Raw genomic sequence first — 17,023 nt, forward strand, 5'->3', positions numbered from 1 at the left:
TAGTGGCTACAACTGAGGGCATACTCTGTCAGAACCCCAAGGGCAGGCCAGTACAGATGTCTGAATACTAACAGTACCTCTGTCCCAGTAGCTTCTAGTCCCTGGATACAACCGCAGCTTCAGTTTCCCTCCGGGAGGATCCACCGATCCACTGGCGGGGAGCTGTAGGATGCTTGAGGGTCCCCCTTGGCCTCTGTTGTCAGCACATACTGACGCTCCACCTTGGCCAGGCATCGTGCTTGGTGCTGGGGAGACCTTGGGGAACCAGGGCCATCACTTGGCCTCTGCCTATATGCCAATGTTATGACAGTCTAGCATTAACACCACAGACATAGAGGTCACCTCACGAGTTTTCAGTTTCTGTCCTGTAGTGAAGAAAAAGACCAAGTGCTGTAATGGTCGCAGCAGGAGCTGTACAAGGCTCCTCTGAAAAAAGACTAAAAGATGCAGGAATGGATGGGCAATGTGGGAGAGGGAGTGTTTTCTAAGTGGAAGATCGGAGTCTGAAAAGATCTTGATCTTAGTAACTTAGTGTTTTGGAAATGAATTCAAAGTGGGTGAGCTCACACAATGATGTGAGCTCAGAAATAGGACCAGGGAAGCAAGTCACGGCTAAGTTCTGTAGGGCCCTGGAAGCCATGCTGAGCATGCTAGAAGTCATCCTAAGAAGAATAGAGAGAGAGAACCATTGGCACTTCAGTAAAGGGAGAGAGGCCACATGTCAATCAGTATTCTGTTCAACATGGACCTGGCCAGAAAGAGCCAAGTAACATGAAGTCAAGGAGCACTTAGAAGTGAGGGCCAGGCGGGCTCAGGCTGGGCATCAGTATGCAATGGCATAGGTTATGTGGATTGGTCAGGGTTACCTGGCTGAAGTCTGAAATCCAGGTTTGGGGAAAGGGTTCGTGGCCTCCTGGATTTTGTTTGTTGGCTTGTTTTGTTTTTTCTTCAGTGCTGAGGATCAAACCTGGCCCTCAGTATGCTAGGCAAGTTCTGTGCCACTTCCTTAGCTGCACACACCCTGGCCCTCCGTTCACTTTGGGCATGTTTCTCTCTGGCTCTGGTTCTGTACTAAGTGCTGTTAAGTCATGCATTCTTCCTACTGGAGCAGCTATCGTTATCCTTTCCATCTTATTGAGGCTCTTTGTCTCCTGACCTTACACAGGCTCTTGTTTTGATGTTGAGTGTTTGTTTCCCAAGGCCTTTCATTCAAATAAATCCACTGATCTCCAACTTGAGCCCATGAGAAAGTAGGCCCAGAGTCGGTAAGTGGTCATCATGCAGTCTGGTGGGATTCCTGCAGCAAGGAATGGAGCCTGAGATAGACTCTATGTGTAAGGTGGAAGGTCTTCCTGCATCCTTGGCGTACTAATTCAGGGAACTGTTGTCACTTCCACCAGCACCTCAGCAGATTCCCATATTTTCTCAAGAAATCTATAAATGTGTACTCTGCTTAGCTTGCAAATAGGTGAAAGCACCACCTGGTAGCTGGTGATACCATTTCACTGGCCTACTATTTAGAAGTCCATCCGGTCATGTGTAGGCAACTGATGATTATTGATAAGTAAAGTTTGAGAGAGATTATCAGAGTAAGGGCAGGACCAACCCAGATACTGTTTAGAAAGTGATTGGTTGGTTGGTTGGTCTTTTGGAGACAGGATCTCACAGCATAGCCCAGGCTGGCCTCAAACTCGTGATGGTAGTGCCTCAGCCACCCAAGTGCTGAGATTACGCATGTGTTGCTCCACATCTGTGAAGTGTCCAGTCTTTACTATGTGTCATACATAGGTCAAGAACTTTAAGCCATTTAATGTTTTGTACTGCCTACAGCACCCCTTAGGTTCCAGCTAAGGAAACAGGGAAGTGAAGCAAACTTGATGGGGTTACACTAGAAGCAACAGCAGGGCCTCCCATGGAGAGCTGGGCCTGGGCCTCCTCAGGCTTGTCTGCTCATTGCTTCTTGAAGGCAGCAGGGACCCTGTAGATGTTACTTTTCGTTGCAGACGATCCTGAAGCTCCTGGTCTCCGGGGGTGGCAAGTCACGGACAGGGGTGATGATCCCCATCCCACAGTACCCTCTGTACTCCGCGGTCATCTCTGAGCTTGACGCTGTCCAGGTGAACTACTACCTAGATGAGGAGAACTGCTGGGCCTTGAATGTGGACGAGCTCCGGCGGGCAGTGCGGCAAGCCAAAGACCACTGTGACCCCAAAGTTCTCTGCATTATCAACCCTGGGAACCCCACAGGTCTGCAATTTACTCTCTTACCACTTTCCTAGGGGCTAGGAGGGGTATGAGGATGCTTGACTACTAAAGAATTAAATGACACAAGGTCCCCTCTGTCCCAGTTTCCCAATTCATTCCACATTTGCTAACAGCTGTGAAACTCGCCTCAGGCCACCTCAGGAGATGAGAAACAGGCAATTGTTTTTGAGTTATATTGCCAACAGGACCTGTTCTTTTTCATATTTTACCTCCATTTGCAAAGACTCAGGTTGTTCACACCCCTTGAGGTTATTCACACAAACTGTCACCATTCAGCGTGGGGTGCGTTACATTCACTTCCTCCTGTTTTTTTTCAGCTGGTTTCAGAATGCTGGTGTGTGGAGTTTGGCTGTTTCTTTGAGAAGAAAGTGCCATATTAAAAACAAACAAAAGAAAAAAAAGCCTGTTTCTAGAAGTTGAAAAGCATCCCAAATTTTGCATGTTTTTCTTAGAAAAAAAAGGATACAGTCCTGCCTGTTTTGACCCCACAGGCTGCTGGTTCAAGTGTCTCCAGGGCTATTTGGATGAGGGAACAGGAACTCCCTTCTCTTTTGTTGAGCTAAGTTGAATTGGGGCCAAAATATATCCGAGGTAATTGTGGAATCTGCTTCTCCGAAACATGAAATGATGCTTCAATCAGCTGAAAACCACTTTAATTCCTGAATGTCGCAGAGGAGCACCTGGTGCAAACACTAGTTTGCGTGCTCAGTGCCTTGTAGGAGGGATGAAGATGCTATTCTGCCCATGATGCAGTTAAGGGAAATGACAGAGAACTCTGCTCTCTCTTAGGCTGTAGATCAGTATCACAAAGGCAGCTTTAAAACCTCCCAGGCCCGTCCGGAGGTCAGTGTTCTTAGTGCTGAGAACTTCTTTAGGACACTGGTTCCTAAACTCTTAGCTTGTTAAAGTACAGGATGTGGACTCCGCCCACCAGTGTTTTAATGACTGGGTAGGGCTGAAGACCTGGCAGGCCTACCCAGTCCAAGATGACACTTCTGCTGATCCCAGGGCCACACTTGGAACAGCAAGTCCTGCAGCATTTGTATGCTGAGTCGGCTGTTGAGTCAGTTCTTTTTTGTCGGTGTCTTTGGAGACAGTGCATTCCTCTCTGGCCTAGTACTTGCTGTGCCATCCAGGCAGACCTCAGAGTCGTAGCTGTCCTCCTCCTTGAGCCTTTTAGTGCTGGGATTACAGGCATATGCCACTGGCCTGTCTTTTGAGTCAGGATTTTCTGCTTGGGTATTTATGTAAATCTTTTTATCTCCCTGTCTGGGAGAACATACCACTGCTAAAGATTTGCCTGTTGTAAGTAAGGGACCCTGTGAATGTGTATTATTATAAGTAACTCTCTCTCTTTTCTCTCTCTCTGTCTCTTTCTGTCTCTCTCTCTCTCTCCCTCCCCCCCTTCATTTGTTTGTTTGTTTGTTTGAGACAGGGTGTCACTATACAGCCATTCCTAGAGCTTGCTTTGTAGACCAGGCTGGCCTCAAACTCACAGAAATCAGCCTGCCTCTAGCTCCCAAATTCTGGGATTAACTGCGTGTGCCACCATACCCAGGAGGCACCATCCACCCTTGTTTTCTGGGGTCTTAATGTTTGGGAATCAGTCAGCTGTTAGAAGAGGGGTGGTAGGAGATGGAAACTTCCCAACCACGAACCATAACCAGTTGGCTAAAAGATGTTAAAGCAGTTTGGGAGGTTCAGCCAGGGTGCTTCAGTTTTCAAGAGCTTAACCCAGCTCAAAACAAAAGGCTGCATGGTGGAACTGAAGTCTGGGTCATAAAACAGTAACCTGAATCAATATTATTGTGGGAAGGACCTCAGTTCGAGTCTCAGCTCTGCTGTCTTCTGAGTTGGATTCCTTCTTAGAATCTGTCCTTGGAGGGCCTTCAGCACCTCCATCCCTTGCGTATCAGATGAAACCCAAGAGTGCATCTTTTCCTGTGATTTCACTGGGAGTTCTAGGGCATGTGCTTACCGACCCTTCTTGGAACAAGTCAGTTCACTAGGACTTTGATAGGCAGCTCTTTTATTTATTCACTCAGAAGTCCTTGACAGGCTGGCCTTGAACTCACAATCCTCCAGCTTCAGCATACCAACCAAGTGCTTGGATTAGTGGTGTGTGTGTGTGTCTAGGTCAGGGCCATTTCTCTTACCTCCTGCTGGGGTTCTTCACAAGGCAGCTGTGGTATGCTGCAGAAGCGAGGAGGTAAAATTACAGATGTTCCTCTCAGTTTGTAAGAAATTTCTTAGGCCCATCTTCTGGTGTGGTGCAATCAGGGACCAGCTTTTTGGACTTGTATCAAGGCTGCATCTTGTGTCTCCCCAAGCTGAGCATAGCCTGGCCTCTATAAAAAGTCATATAAGACTTTCTCTCACTCTCCACAACTCTGTCTCTTCAGTGTTTTCATGGCTGGGCCCTAAGTGACTGTTGAATCCCAGGCCCAGGGTACGTTTTCTTTCTTTCTTTTTTTTTTTTTTTTTGAGACAGGGTTTCTCTGTGTAGCTTTGGAGCCTATCCTGGTACTTGCTCTGGAGACCAGGCTGGCCTCGAACTCACAGAGATCTGCCTGCCTCTCTACCTCCCCAGTGCTGGGATTAAAGGCGTGTGCCACCAACTCCCAGCCAGGCCCAGGGTAAACATAAGCTTGTCTTTATATTCAGGTGTGCATCGTGTGTTATCAGTGAAATTTTTGCGTCCATTCGACCTCATTTCCTCCACCAGGCTGAAGCCTTTTCAAGGCCTTTCAGTCTTTCTTTGTGTTCCCCTCATCATTCAGTGAACATGTTTTTGTGTATTCTCTGCTTATATTCCAATTGTATGTAGTTAGGACATCACAAGACCCACAAAGAGTTTGCAGGCGGGCTCTACCCGCAAAGAGGCCAGCCTTTGTCTGTGAGAGCAATGCTGCTTCCATATAGAAACCAGGACCTGCCACTCTGCTGGAGTCCCAGAGCCCTGAACTTCCTTCTTATGAAGCCTGGCTGGCACTCGATGGCCAAAGAAAAGTCAGTCCCTTACTAAAGAGATTGGCTCATTGCTTAAGAAGTGGAAGGTAGAAATCCTGGCTGAATTCTGAATAAGATACATTTCTGTTTTTATAGATGTCTATAGACATTTGTTTTCTTTTTAGCCAAAAGGTAACACTCTACATGCTTTCCTGCATTAGGATGTCTATGCATGCAGAAATAATACATCAATATATGTTCATATTTGTGCATATATGTATAACACAACATAGATATGCTGTACAGTAAAGAAATCAGCACGCCTGATTGAGCACACCAGAAATCCCTGGTGTCACACTCAAAGCAGAGAAAGAATACTGGGGGAGCTCCACTTCCACCTCTCACCCTTTGCTCTCTGCTCCTGTGGTGTGCCTGTAGGCTGCTGACTTACCCGTTAGGCTGTTTGCACCCATTCTCTGACATGAGTGGTGGTTGTCTTCCCTGATGGCCTTGAGGCAGGTCCTGAAGGAAGCCAAGGAGAACTGCAGTGTGCTCTCTCAAAAACCCTAATGGTGCCAGTTCTCTCTGGAGTAGCAGCTGACAGGGGGCACCAGCCCAGCTCATTCATTTGGTATTCTGCAAGTATTGATTTGAACACTTGCCAGCTCTGAGGGTAGATGATGAGCTGGGATGAGCCTGTCGCTTCCTTGTGGGCGTGTGCACCTGCCTTTCTGGGAAGACACCCACAGTTGTTCTTCAGTAACTCCAGCTCAGTTACCATATCAACCAGGGCAATTTTCTGCATTGCTTGCTGCTGGTGCATAGTAGAGGATTGGCGGTAGTGGGGGGAGCTGATGAAATTAACTCCTTCAGTTTTATTTTCTGGCACACCCCGGTCATAGGAATAACAAAAAAGTTAGGTGTGGAATACTATTCCTTGCCCATGCCTGACTTCATTGACTTAGGCAGGAGTGGAGCCTGTAGGCATGACCCGGGTTTCACTGCTATGAGGAGCAACTAGGAGGGTGGTCTCCTGGGATCTTTAGGAACTTAGGACACCCAGGTGATTTGGATGGGAGTGTTACTTGGGGACAACTTCAGTAGCATTACAATCTACATTTTGGTTTTTTTGGGGATTTTGTAGGCCAGGTACAAAGCAGAAAGTGCATAGAAGATGTGATTCACTTTGCCTGGGAAGAGAAGCTTTTCCTCCTGGCTGATGAGGTAAGAGCAGTCCCAGAGATGGGTGGGCAAGCTCAGAGAGGGAGGGGGTAAGCCTTCTCTTATAGGGGAGGGATCCAGGGCTGATTATTCTATAGCCAGAGAGAACTTTCTAGGCATAGTGATTCTGGGCAAAGGTGAGGATGTTCATTCTTAACCTATGAATTTGGTACACAAATTATCTCTCTGTTGGCTTGGACTCTAGTTCTATTGCACACACACACACACACACACACACACACACACACACACACACACACACACACGAACGTGTGTTCGCGAGCATATGTTCCTACATTCTCCGTATCTATGGAGAAAGGGAGAGGGAGACTGAGAGGAGTTGTCTGTGGATCCCAGGCTACCCTAGAACTCATTGTATTAGCCCAGGCTGGCTTTAGACTTACAGCAACCCTCCTGCTTTTCTCCTGGTGTTGAGGCCACAGGTGTCAACTTTAAACTTGCTTTAAACTTGGAGATAATGATGATGTTGATGATGATGATAGGGTCAGAGGTATATGGTTGGACCCTGAACTCAAACTATGTCTTCTAAATACTCCTTTCATCTCTGAACGTCGGTCTCTAGAGGGCAGCTTTTCAGTCTTGTAGTTTCAGCAAGTTTACGCCTGATTGGTTCAACTTGAGCCATGGATTATTGAACCTATCACTGTAGCCTGTGGTTGTAATATGCAGATTGGCCAGGCCCAGGCAAGGTACAAAATGTCTTCCCTGCCCTTCCCTGATGGAATTCCACCTGGGAAGCTACAGAGGGCCATCCCTGAGGGAAATCCATGGCTACCAAGAATGAGGTGTAGCTGCCCTGTGGCAGAAATGGCGGATGTCACTCCTGTGCCTCTAGGTAGTTCTCATCTTCTATCTCATTTCCTCTCCAGCCGTCTGCGAGCCTGTGAGGGTCTCGGGTCTGTATCTAGCTTCTTGAATCCCAGTCACCAATCATGAGGCGTAGGTGTGCCCATTCTTTGTCTGCTTTGGAAGAAACCGAGCAGCACTCATCATGTTCCATTCACCTTCATTGCTGTGTGGTTTCCGGTTGGCCGTAGTTTCTAGAATACTACTTTCTTTTCTCCTTAAGCACTCTGCTCTATCACCACATTTAAATTGCCATAACTAATCATGGATATAAAAGCCTTCATTTCTAAAAGGAAAAAAAAGGCAGCAGAGAGACCTGGGGATTCCTTATGACAGTGTACTAACTACCCCACTGGTCTGGGAGGAGGGCAGGAGCTCCACCATTGCCGTTGAAGGTGGAGCTTGTCTGACTTTCCCACTGGTCCAGAAAGCCAATTTCCCTGATTGCAGAACAGGCAGGGTGGTACTTGTAGGCTGTGAGTGCTAGATCTAGAGATGGAAGAACAAAACATGCGTGGGTTCTGCTCTGGCAGAAAGAGCAGAGGCAAAGACAAATGATTCCAAATCTGGTAAGTGACATAAAGGACTCCTGACAGAGTTCACCCTTAAAACTGAGAAAGCAGAGGACAGGAGGCTGTTGACCCTGTTTCTGTCACTAGAAGAGTGAACAGTGCTTTAGGAGAAAATTTTGCTTGGGAAGATTGGAGTCTCTGGTGTCATTGCTGGCCCAATGTGTTAGACAGGCTGGCTAGAGATTGGGTGGGGAAGGGAAATGTAGATGTCGGGGAAGCTCCTAAACGGTCGTAAGCTGAAGCATCCAGTCTGAGGCTGTTCCCTTGCTTGCTCTGAAAGGTTCCCTCAGGTGCATTCTGGCTTATCTGTGGAAACAGCATTGGAATCTGGGCTGGCTGTTTTGTTCAAGGCTGGACTTTGTGACCTGCACCAGATGACAGGTTCACGCTGTACCTATGTACCTCTCTTGGGTGTGGACCCTTGGCTACTCTCAGCCACGGCCTGTGTTTGTTCAGCCTTCCAGGAGGACTCACTGCAACCGTGCTGTTCTCATGCAGGTCTATCAGGACAATGTGTACTCTCCTGACTGCAGATTCCACTCCTTTAAGAAAGTCCTTTACCAGATGGGGCCTGAGTACTCCAGCAATGTGGAGCTTGCATCCTTCCACTCTACCTCCAAGGGCTACATGGGCGAGTATGTTGACCTCTGCTCTTCTTCTGCTTCTGGCGGTCTGCTTTCCCAGCACTGCTCCCTCTCTTCTGCCTGCTCCTCTGCTTGGCCCTGTGGTCCACATGGTGGGAAAGTAAGCCCCCTCATCCTTTGCTGCTGCTGTGAGAACCAGGAGCCAGGCTGCATCTCCCTGGAAAATCTAAGTACCAGAACTCTCCTTGTGCAGGGGCTCAAGTGAAATGCAGCATGTTCAAAAGAAACCGGATAAGTGATGGAAATGAAAACAGGTTCCCATAGCAGCTCTAAGCCTGCTCTAAGCTTTAACATTGACTGAAGTCTGAGGGCCCATGAAGGAGAGGAGTTGAGTGGACAGGTACCAAGCTCTGTGGCCAAGGCTGCCTTAGCATGGAGGGATTATAAGGCCAAAGGGCTAGTCTGGAGCCCATCTTTGTTTATTTGACTAGTAGTTACTGAGTACCTGAGTTTTTAGCACTGAGGACCCTGTCACACATAGCCAATATGTTACCGAGAAGTGAAGAACTAGGCAAGGAGCAAAGTCACGTGGCAGGGAAGAACTGAGGTCACAGAGGAAATGCCGGAAGGTGGGACTGGAGTTGGACGAAGGGAGACATTTGGGAGAAGAGCATTCTAGGTGGAAGAAATGGCATACGAAGTTTGAAGAAATATGTTGCCTTGGTCAAGGGAGCTGTCTCCTTAGATTGTTCTTGGCTTCATTTGATGTAGACTAGTATATGAATTGGGTTTCAGGGTAAACAGCTACGACAAAATGGCCTAAAATATAGAGGCTCCAAAAGGGTGAAAATGTATCTATTTTTGGCATGCTGATTCAAAGACGCCAGGGAGAGGAGGCTGCTCCTTGAGGCCTGCCTTCTCTAGGATGAGGACTATCTCCACCTCCTCAGAAACAGGAAGGGAAAAGAAGGCAAGAACTAGCTTTTCCTTGTAGGAAAATGTCTTTGTCCTACCGTTTGTTTACCTGCCCCTGGCAAGAACTCAGCCACAGGTGCCTGCTTGGTACTCGGGTATATCTGGTGTCCAAACTGCATTTGTGAGACCTTCCTATAACTGATGGGTGTGCTCCCTCTGCTCAACTCTCCAGGTGTGGCTACAGAGGGGGCTACATGGAGGTGATTAATTTGCACCCTGAGATCAAAGGCCAGCTGGTAAAGCTACTCTCAGTTCGTCTCTGCCCGCCAGTGTCTGGACAAGCTGCTATGGATATTGTTGTGAATCCTCCTGTCCCAGGCGAGGAGTCTTTTGAGCAGTTTAGCAGGGTGAGTGAGTCTGCTTGACCTAGCCACCTCACTGCATTGCCAGGGTTACAGTAGACGAGAGGCACCACTCCAGTGTGTGTGTGTGTGTGTCTGTGTTCATCTGCATCCATCCTCAAGGGGTGCCCATGATGTCTCTTGGTGGCTGAACCACCCTCATGAGTTAAGTCCAAAGATTCAACAGGGAGTGTGTTTAGAAGTGGGAGGACCCTGTGTGATGAATGGACTCCTCTTTCTCATCTGTGGGCATCTTAAGTGGGTAGGATCCCAGAAGGAGAGCCCCATGTCTGGCAGACATTTTTGTTACTAACCTAAAAAGAAGGGGAGATAAGATAGGCATAGCAGCATCAGTTTAAAAACAGCAACAAAACCATTTTAGGTTGTAGAATCTAAAAGCCAGTCCTAGATGGTATAACTCTCTCTCTCTCTCTCTCTCTCTCTCTCTCTCTCTCTCTCTCTCTCTCTCCCAATCTTGCTCTTGCTCTTGTTCTCAGTCTCTCAGGAAATTGTAGGGGGAAGATTTGCTTGTTTGTTTTTTGGACACAGGGTTTAATAGCCCTAACTGTTTTTGAATTCAAGATCCTATTGCCTCAAGCTCCTAAAGGCTAGGATTAGAGGCATATATATACCGTCACACTCCCTATCCCTCTTCTCCTTCCCACTTCCTCCTTTCTTTTTTTTATAGTAAAATACAAATAACTAAACTTTTGCTCTTTTTTTTTTAAAGATTTATTTATTTATTTAATATGCATATAACATTCTGCTTCCATGTATATCTGCACACCAGAAGAGGGCACCAGATCTCATAACAGATGGTTGTGAGCACCATGTGGTTGCTGGGAAATGAACTCAGGACCTCTGGAAGAGCAGTCAGTGCTCTTAACCTCTGAGCCATCTCTCCAGCCCCGAACTTTTGTTCTTTTTTTTTTTTTTTTTTAAAGATTTTATTTTATTTATTATGCATATAACATTCTGCTTCCATGTATATCTGCACATCAGAAGAGGGCACCAGATCTCATAAAGAATGGTTGTGAGCCTTCATGTGGTTGCTGGGACTTGAACTTGGGACCTTTGGAAGAGCAGTCAGTGCTCTTAACCTCCAAGCCATCTCTCCAGCCCATTTTTTTTTCCCTTTTGTTCTTTTTAAATACAAGATTCTAGCCTGCTGTAGTGAATGCCTTTAATCCCATCACTTGGGAGACAGAAGCTGGAGGACCTCTGTGAGTCCAGGCTGGTTTACATAGTGAGTTCCAGGACAGCCAGAGCTACACAGAGAGACCCTGTCAAACAAACAGTTCAGTTTCATTAAAGAAAGATTGTTGTGCAGCTGTTTCTCCTCCATCTCAAGAACTTTTCTAGCCTCCCCAATTGAAGTGTCAGACTTAGTAAGTACATAGCTTCCCACGCTCCCATTTCCCCGGTTCCTGGAAGCCAGCATTAATCCCCCTAACATATATATGCAGAGGTGGAATTATACAATGTTTGCTTTTCTGTGCCTGACTTAATCCACTTGGCACAGTGTCCCAGAAGAATAGAGGTCTCTTGGGGTTTGAGGACTGGGTTCTATGTCATTGCATGGATATGCCATCTTTTGTTTATCTGCTCATCTTCAGGCCTCACCTTGTCAATCCTCTTGAACAATAATAGCACTTGCAGAAAGCCTGACTGGTTCTGTTACAGCTTTGAACGCTTTTCCAGCCCTGCTGACTCTGTTTTGTCTGGGTCTGTGACCATGTACACTGCACTGATAGAGACTGCAAAGGGATGGTCCCTAGATTACAGGATGGGGCTGGTCTCTCAGAGAAGTGTTTCTAGGGTATTCCATCCAGGATCCAGGCCATTCAGATTGATGAATGAAATAAAAAATATCCCTGCAGAAAGACCTGTCTATCTGTTCGTGTCCTTCCCCTGGCTCTGTTTACAGTGCTGTGCACACATAATTCATCTTCTGTCTGTGTTCTATTGCCTATGTGTTGAAAAAACAGCCTTCCATAGCCTTTTCTAGGATAATTGATACCTGTGCTTTCTGTCTGTCATCAGGAAAAAGAATTTGTTCTTGGTAATCTGGCCCAAAAAGCAAAGCTGACTGAAGATCTGTTTAACCAAGTCCCAGGGATTCACTGCAACCCCTTGCAAGGAGCTATGTATGCCTTTCCCCGGATTCTCATTCCTGCCAAGGCTGTGGAGGCGGCTCAGGTCAGTGGAGGGTTGGCTGTCTTCCTGGATCCACTTGAGCTGTCTAGGTGTTGGTTGGCATTTTGCTTTGGTGAGCAGTGGCGCTGGCCTTAGGGGTTCTGAATTCTGTAGGTCTCTTGGACAGATGTAGTTTACTGTGTGGTAGCTTTTTAGAGTCCCATCTGCAACAGAGTATGGTGGTAATAGGGTAAGCGTGAGGCCAACCCCAAGTGAGAGTCCAGTGTGGACCAGTGGTGCTGTTCTGCAGTGGAAGCATGGCTCAGCTGTTAAGACACTTGCTGCTTGCAAAAGATCTGGGTCTGGCTTCCAGCACCTACATGGTGGCTCATAGCCATCCATAACTCCAGTTTCTAGGGGAGCCAACACCCTCTTCTGATGTCTGAGGATACCAGGTATGTTGTGTATAGTACATAGTCATACGTTCGGATAAAACACTCATACACATAAATAAATTTTAAAAATATTAAAACAACAAGACATGCTACCTCTGAAGGGTAGGATCCAAGTGGGGTGTGATAGTGATGGTGGAGATGAAATGAGAGTCCCCACCTCCCCTAGCCATTGCTTCTTACGGCAGTGATTCCTAAGCCTCAATATTCAGAGTAGATACCTTGGGTTTTGGGAAAGAGCCACTTCTGGTTTTCTGAGACTTCAAGGAGTTGAGAGCCTACACTTCCAGCCACGAATCTCAAGTTCTGCTTCCCCCTCACAGTCCCATAAGATGGCCCCAGACATGTTTTACTGCATGAAGCTCCTGGAGGAGACTGGCATCTGTGTTGTGCCGGGAAGTGGCTTTGGGCAGCGAGAAGGCACCTACCACTTCAGGTAAAGTATTTTCCGTGGGGGTAGGTGGCTTTTCTGGAGAAACTTGGGTTCCTACTTTAGAGACTGAAGGGTGTAAGCCTCTGTTTTCCTTGGGTGGATCTCACCTTGGCAAGCTCAGATCCCGTCAGAAGAAGAGGAAAACTGGGACGCTTCACAGCCATCTCCTCTAAGTACTCCTGGACTGTTCTGTCCTTCGACTGCCTCCTGTCCCTTTCATGCTCCATGCTTCTGGATGCACAGGACAAAGCCTGTGCCTTTGTTAGATTTCTGTTACTATCATAAGCACCATGACAAAAAAGCAACTTGGGGAGGAAGGTGTTTATTTGGCTTACAGGTTACGGTCAGTGATCAGGGAAAGCCAATGCTGGGACCTGGGGGCAGGACCTGAAACTGAGACTACAGAGCTTGCTTTTTTATATAATCCAGGACCTCTGCCCAGGGATGGTACCACCCATGGCCAGCTGGGCCCTTCCACATCAATCATCAGTCAAGAAAGGTCCCCACAGATTTGCCTACAGGCCAAAGGAATGGAGTTATTTTCTCAAGTGAAGCTCTTCTCAAATAATGTTAGCTTGTATCAAATTGACAGAAAAACCAACCAGGACAGCCTGGTGCAGGACAGGTGCCCAGCCTGGTGCAGCGTGGACCATGACACTACACTGACACAGACCTATCTCTGTATAGATGTGAACCTGGATTCCCAGCAAGTGTTCCTCACCAAGGCCAGTTCTGTTCAGAATATGATCATTTCTTCATAGCTCCTGTGGCAGTGTCTCTTGTAGCAGATGCTATAAAAAAAAAAAAAAAAGAAATGTTAAGAGTTGCTGGCATCTGGAGCCAAGTCTTTGCTTAGTCAAAGATACGGGCTGTGTCCTAAGAGGGGCAAACTGCCTACCTGGCCCTTTTACCCTTGGTCGAGTTCTCTGCTTTGATTTATAATCCATCCAATCCAACACACACACACACACACACAAAGAATAAAAAAAAGAATCAGAGTCATGCTCTAGGGTTAGAATGTAGTCAGCCATTTACCTAGCATCCATGAAACCCTGAATCCAATCCCTAGCTCCACAAAACGGGGGGGAAAAGGTTATGTTCTAGAAAGTTCTCTATATTAATCAGAATGTGGTGCTAGAGCCAGATGTGGTGGTGCGTGCCTGTGATGCAAGCACTTTAAGACACTGAGGCAGGAGGATTACTGCAACCTCAAGGCCAGCCTGAGAAACAGAGAGAATTCCAGAATAGCCAAGTGCCACATGAAAGCCCGTTTTATAAAGGAGAAAGAAAGAAAGAGGAGTGTAAAAAAATAGAGGTAAAGGCAACTAGATCTCTGAGTTCAAAGCAAGTCTGGTCTACATAGCATGTTCTAAGGACAGCTGGGGCTACATAGGGAGATCTGTCTTAAAACAAATATACAAACAAATAACAACAAAACCCAACAAACAAGGCCGTGGTGCCAGCTTTCTGCAGTAACAAAAAATACATTTTGGTGAGTCAATACAGTTTATTGCTTTAGCAGACTGGTCTCGCCGTAGTAGAAATGCCTGTATATAAACCACTGTGGCGGTTTGTGTCTGTTCCCAGCTTCCTGGAGGAGGCAAGAGGGGTGCTCAGGCTCAGGGCTTCATGGCTTGTCTGGGCAACGTGATAATGGAAGGAAGGACTAGGTAGAGGAGACAGTAGTTTCACTCTCTCCAAATCAGACAAGGTAGGGCCATGTGTCCACACAGGGACCTTGTCACCCTCCTGACCTTGTGTCCACTCAGCAGTGCAAGGAGTATTGTTGGATTCATCCTGTGAACAGCCAGGCTGATGCTTTTCTCTTTCCTGACAGAATGACAATTCTCCCTCCCGTGGAGAAACTGAAGACAGTGCTCCATAAGGTGAAAGATTTTCACCTCAAGTTCCTGGAGAAATACGCATGAGGATGCCTCAGGTGCCAGAGGGTCTTGGTTCCAAGGCCCAGGCCTTCCTCATGGACTCTGCCTCAGACCTCACACAGGTGGCCAGCCCAGTTCATCATAATTTTTTCCAGGAGACTTCTCTCTTTGTGCCTTGATGTTGAGAGTTCTCTTCTGAGCAAACAGTGATTTTGCAATGTCTTGAAGGCCCTGTTTTTTCTTTTGTTGTTGTTTTGTTTTTATTTAAATGCAACCAAAGTAGAGTCAGCTTACTCAGCAGATGTGGCTGAAATTCTCTGAATCAACTATTGTTGTTTTCAGAAAGTTCCTTTGGGTTTTGAACAGCCAGGGTGCATTGAGATGAGATAGTTCAGATCTGCAGAAACAAGCAGGTGTTTGGAAAGTGTGACCTAACGTGGTAAGGACAGGTCACCCAGAATCAGCAGTGAGATCCCTTGCAGCATGGCAAATCTACAGATCCAGCGAGGTCATTCTGGGCTGGAGATAGGCAGCACATCACAGACCAGAATACTGGAGTCACATCAGACACCAGGCTAGAGTGTACTGAACACGGGGTTGACAGGGGACGTGGCCTAGACCTGAGCTGCCCAGCAGGTGACGACTCAGCACACAGAGCTTTGAACATGCTTTTGCCGAGACCTTGGTATTCAGGGACACCAGGGAGAGCCCGGAAATACCTTGGTGACTGTGGATGGATCCATCCCACCGGTTACCTAGGGAGTTTTTTCCCAGGGGCTTGTCTGCACCTTTGCACTTATTGCCCTCTGCTGGTAGCAGCAGAGATAAGCACAGGCTGAAAATGCCCTAAATTAGGAGGAGGTGATGACCCTTTAAAAAAAAAAAATGTCAAGCGCCTGCAGATTTTTTAATTGTTTCAAACTAAATTTGGTTCATTTTGCAACTTTAGTTGGTCACAGTGCCTGGTACACTGACTGCCAGGAAGGAGTGCACAATCTGAGTCAGTGTATTTCTCTCCACTTGAGTTTCCTGCCTCCCTTCCTGATCTGTCTGTGTCATGCCTACATCAGCCGCCATCCCTCCATGTACCAGAGTAGCAGCCACCAAGCAAGTCTATTTCTTGAATTAGCGCACCTGGGTGGAGCCAGAGATGGGTGCTATAGGGAGCTGCAGGCCAGGGTTTCCTTCCCAACAGAAGCCAGGGAAGCTATGGCCAGCTCATGAGCCTGGGGACCCAGTGAGTCTGGGGAGTGCAAGGCTAGAGAGAGCAATGTGGAGGGCTGTGAGGTAAGGCCAGGAACCTATCTCCTGTGCTGTGATTCCATACTAGGTCTATGTAGGGGGTTCGTTTTTAATACTCACGAGCATTACATTACTGTGAAGGAAGCAGCCACTTTCTTAACAAAATGGAATGTTCTGGAACTTTTCTTTAAAAAGTTGAAAAGGTAGCATGTGTGCTTGCTAGGCATATAAACCAGATGTGCTCCAATGTTCTGAGATTCCTCAATGAAAGGTAAACTAGAAGCTAGTATATTTTTTATATTTTTGTAACAATTGCTTTTTTCATGGGGGGGGTGGAAGGGTTAGTATTTATAGTCCTAACAAGTCCAATAATTTTTATAAATCTCTTCAGATTATAAATAATCCTCCAAATTTTGCAATGTTTACATGTTTTTTTTAAAAAGACGATAATTATGCTAGGTTTGCTTTTTAAATAAAAGCTTAGGTGTGCTAAGAGATTAATAACTTCAAATAGGAATACTGGTTATGGTAGTTCGGATTTTCTATAGATTCTATCCCTATGCCTTTTCTGTTTCAGCATCACTCAACACAGTTGTTTGTCATTTGGGTTTCCCTTAAGAGTCTACACCTGTAAGGTTTCTGTTCCTCCAGAGATGCTTGTGGGTGATGCTGAGGAAGCCTGGGCCAGGCTGGACCTGGGACAGTCACACCCCAAAGACATTGTTTCCATTGGATGTAAGAGCAAGTGAAGACCTGCCTGTCCTCTGCTGTTCCCCATCATCAGGTCTTCAGGACTCCCTGATGGAGGTCCTTGTAATAGCTGTGCTGGGGAGATCTGAACAATAAAATATGTGCCCAGAGTGGTGACTGTTTAACTGTGTCGATTAAATCTAAAGGTTAAGTGGGGATGAGTGTGGTGCATGCACTTTAATCCCAGCATGGGGAGGCAGAGGTAAGCTGGTTGTTTGAGTCCTAACTGGTCTACTTAGTAAGACCCTGTCTCAAAACAAAATAAAAAACAAACAAAATAGAAAATGAATAGGTGAGTGGATGTCATTAATATTTGTCCTGAACAGCAAATCTGTCTAAACAACCCAAACTCC

At 46.7% G+C, this 17,023-nt stretch overlaps 1 protein-coding gene across 3 annotated transcripts in view; it reads left to right on the forward strand.

Annotated features, from left to right (window-relative positions):
• The window catches only part of Gpt2 (glutamic--pyruvic transaminase 2), a 32,704-nt gene extending 15,912 nt beyond the window's left edge, over nt 1-16,792 (forward strand). For all 3 annotated transcript variants that reach the window (XM_027406303.2, XM_027406305.2, XM_027406302.2), the window contains exons 6-12: nt 2,004-2,247; nt 6,359-6,438; nt 8,373-8,509; nt 9,606-9,780; nt 11,818-11,973; nt 12,686-12,798; nt 14,633-16,792. In XM_027406303.2, the coding sequence (XP_027262104.1) occupies nt 2,004-2,247; nt 6,359-6,438; nt 8,373-8,509; nt 9,606-9,780; nt 11,818-11,973; nt 12,686-12,798; nt 14,633-14,723 (996 nt within the window). In that variant the 3' untranslated portion in view covers nt 14,724-16,792. The remainder of the gene's footprint in view (nt 1-2,003; nt 2,248-6,358; nt 6,439-8,372; nt 8,510-9,605; nt 9,781-11,817; nt 11,974-12,685; nt 12,799-14,632) is intronic.
• Nucleotides 16,793-17,023: the final 231 nt, after the last annotated feature.

The sequence above is a fragment of the Cricetulus griseus genome, chromosome 3 (assembly GCF_003668045.3).
Source record: "Cricetulus griseus strain 17A/GY chromosome 3, alternate assembly CriGri-PICRH-1.0, whole genome shotgun sequence".
Classification (NCBI taxonomy): domain Eukaryota; kingdom Metazoa; phylum Chordata; class Mammalia; order Rodentia; family Cricetidae; genus Cricetulus; species Cricetulus griseus.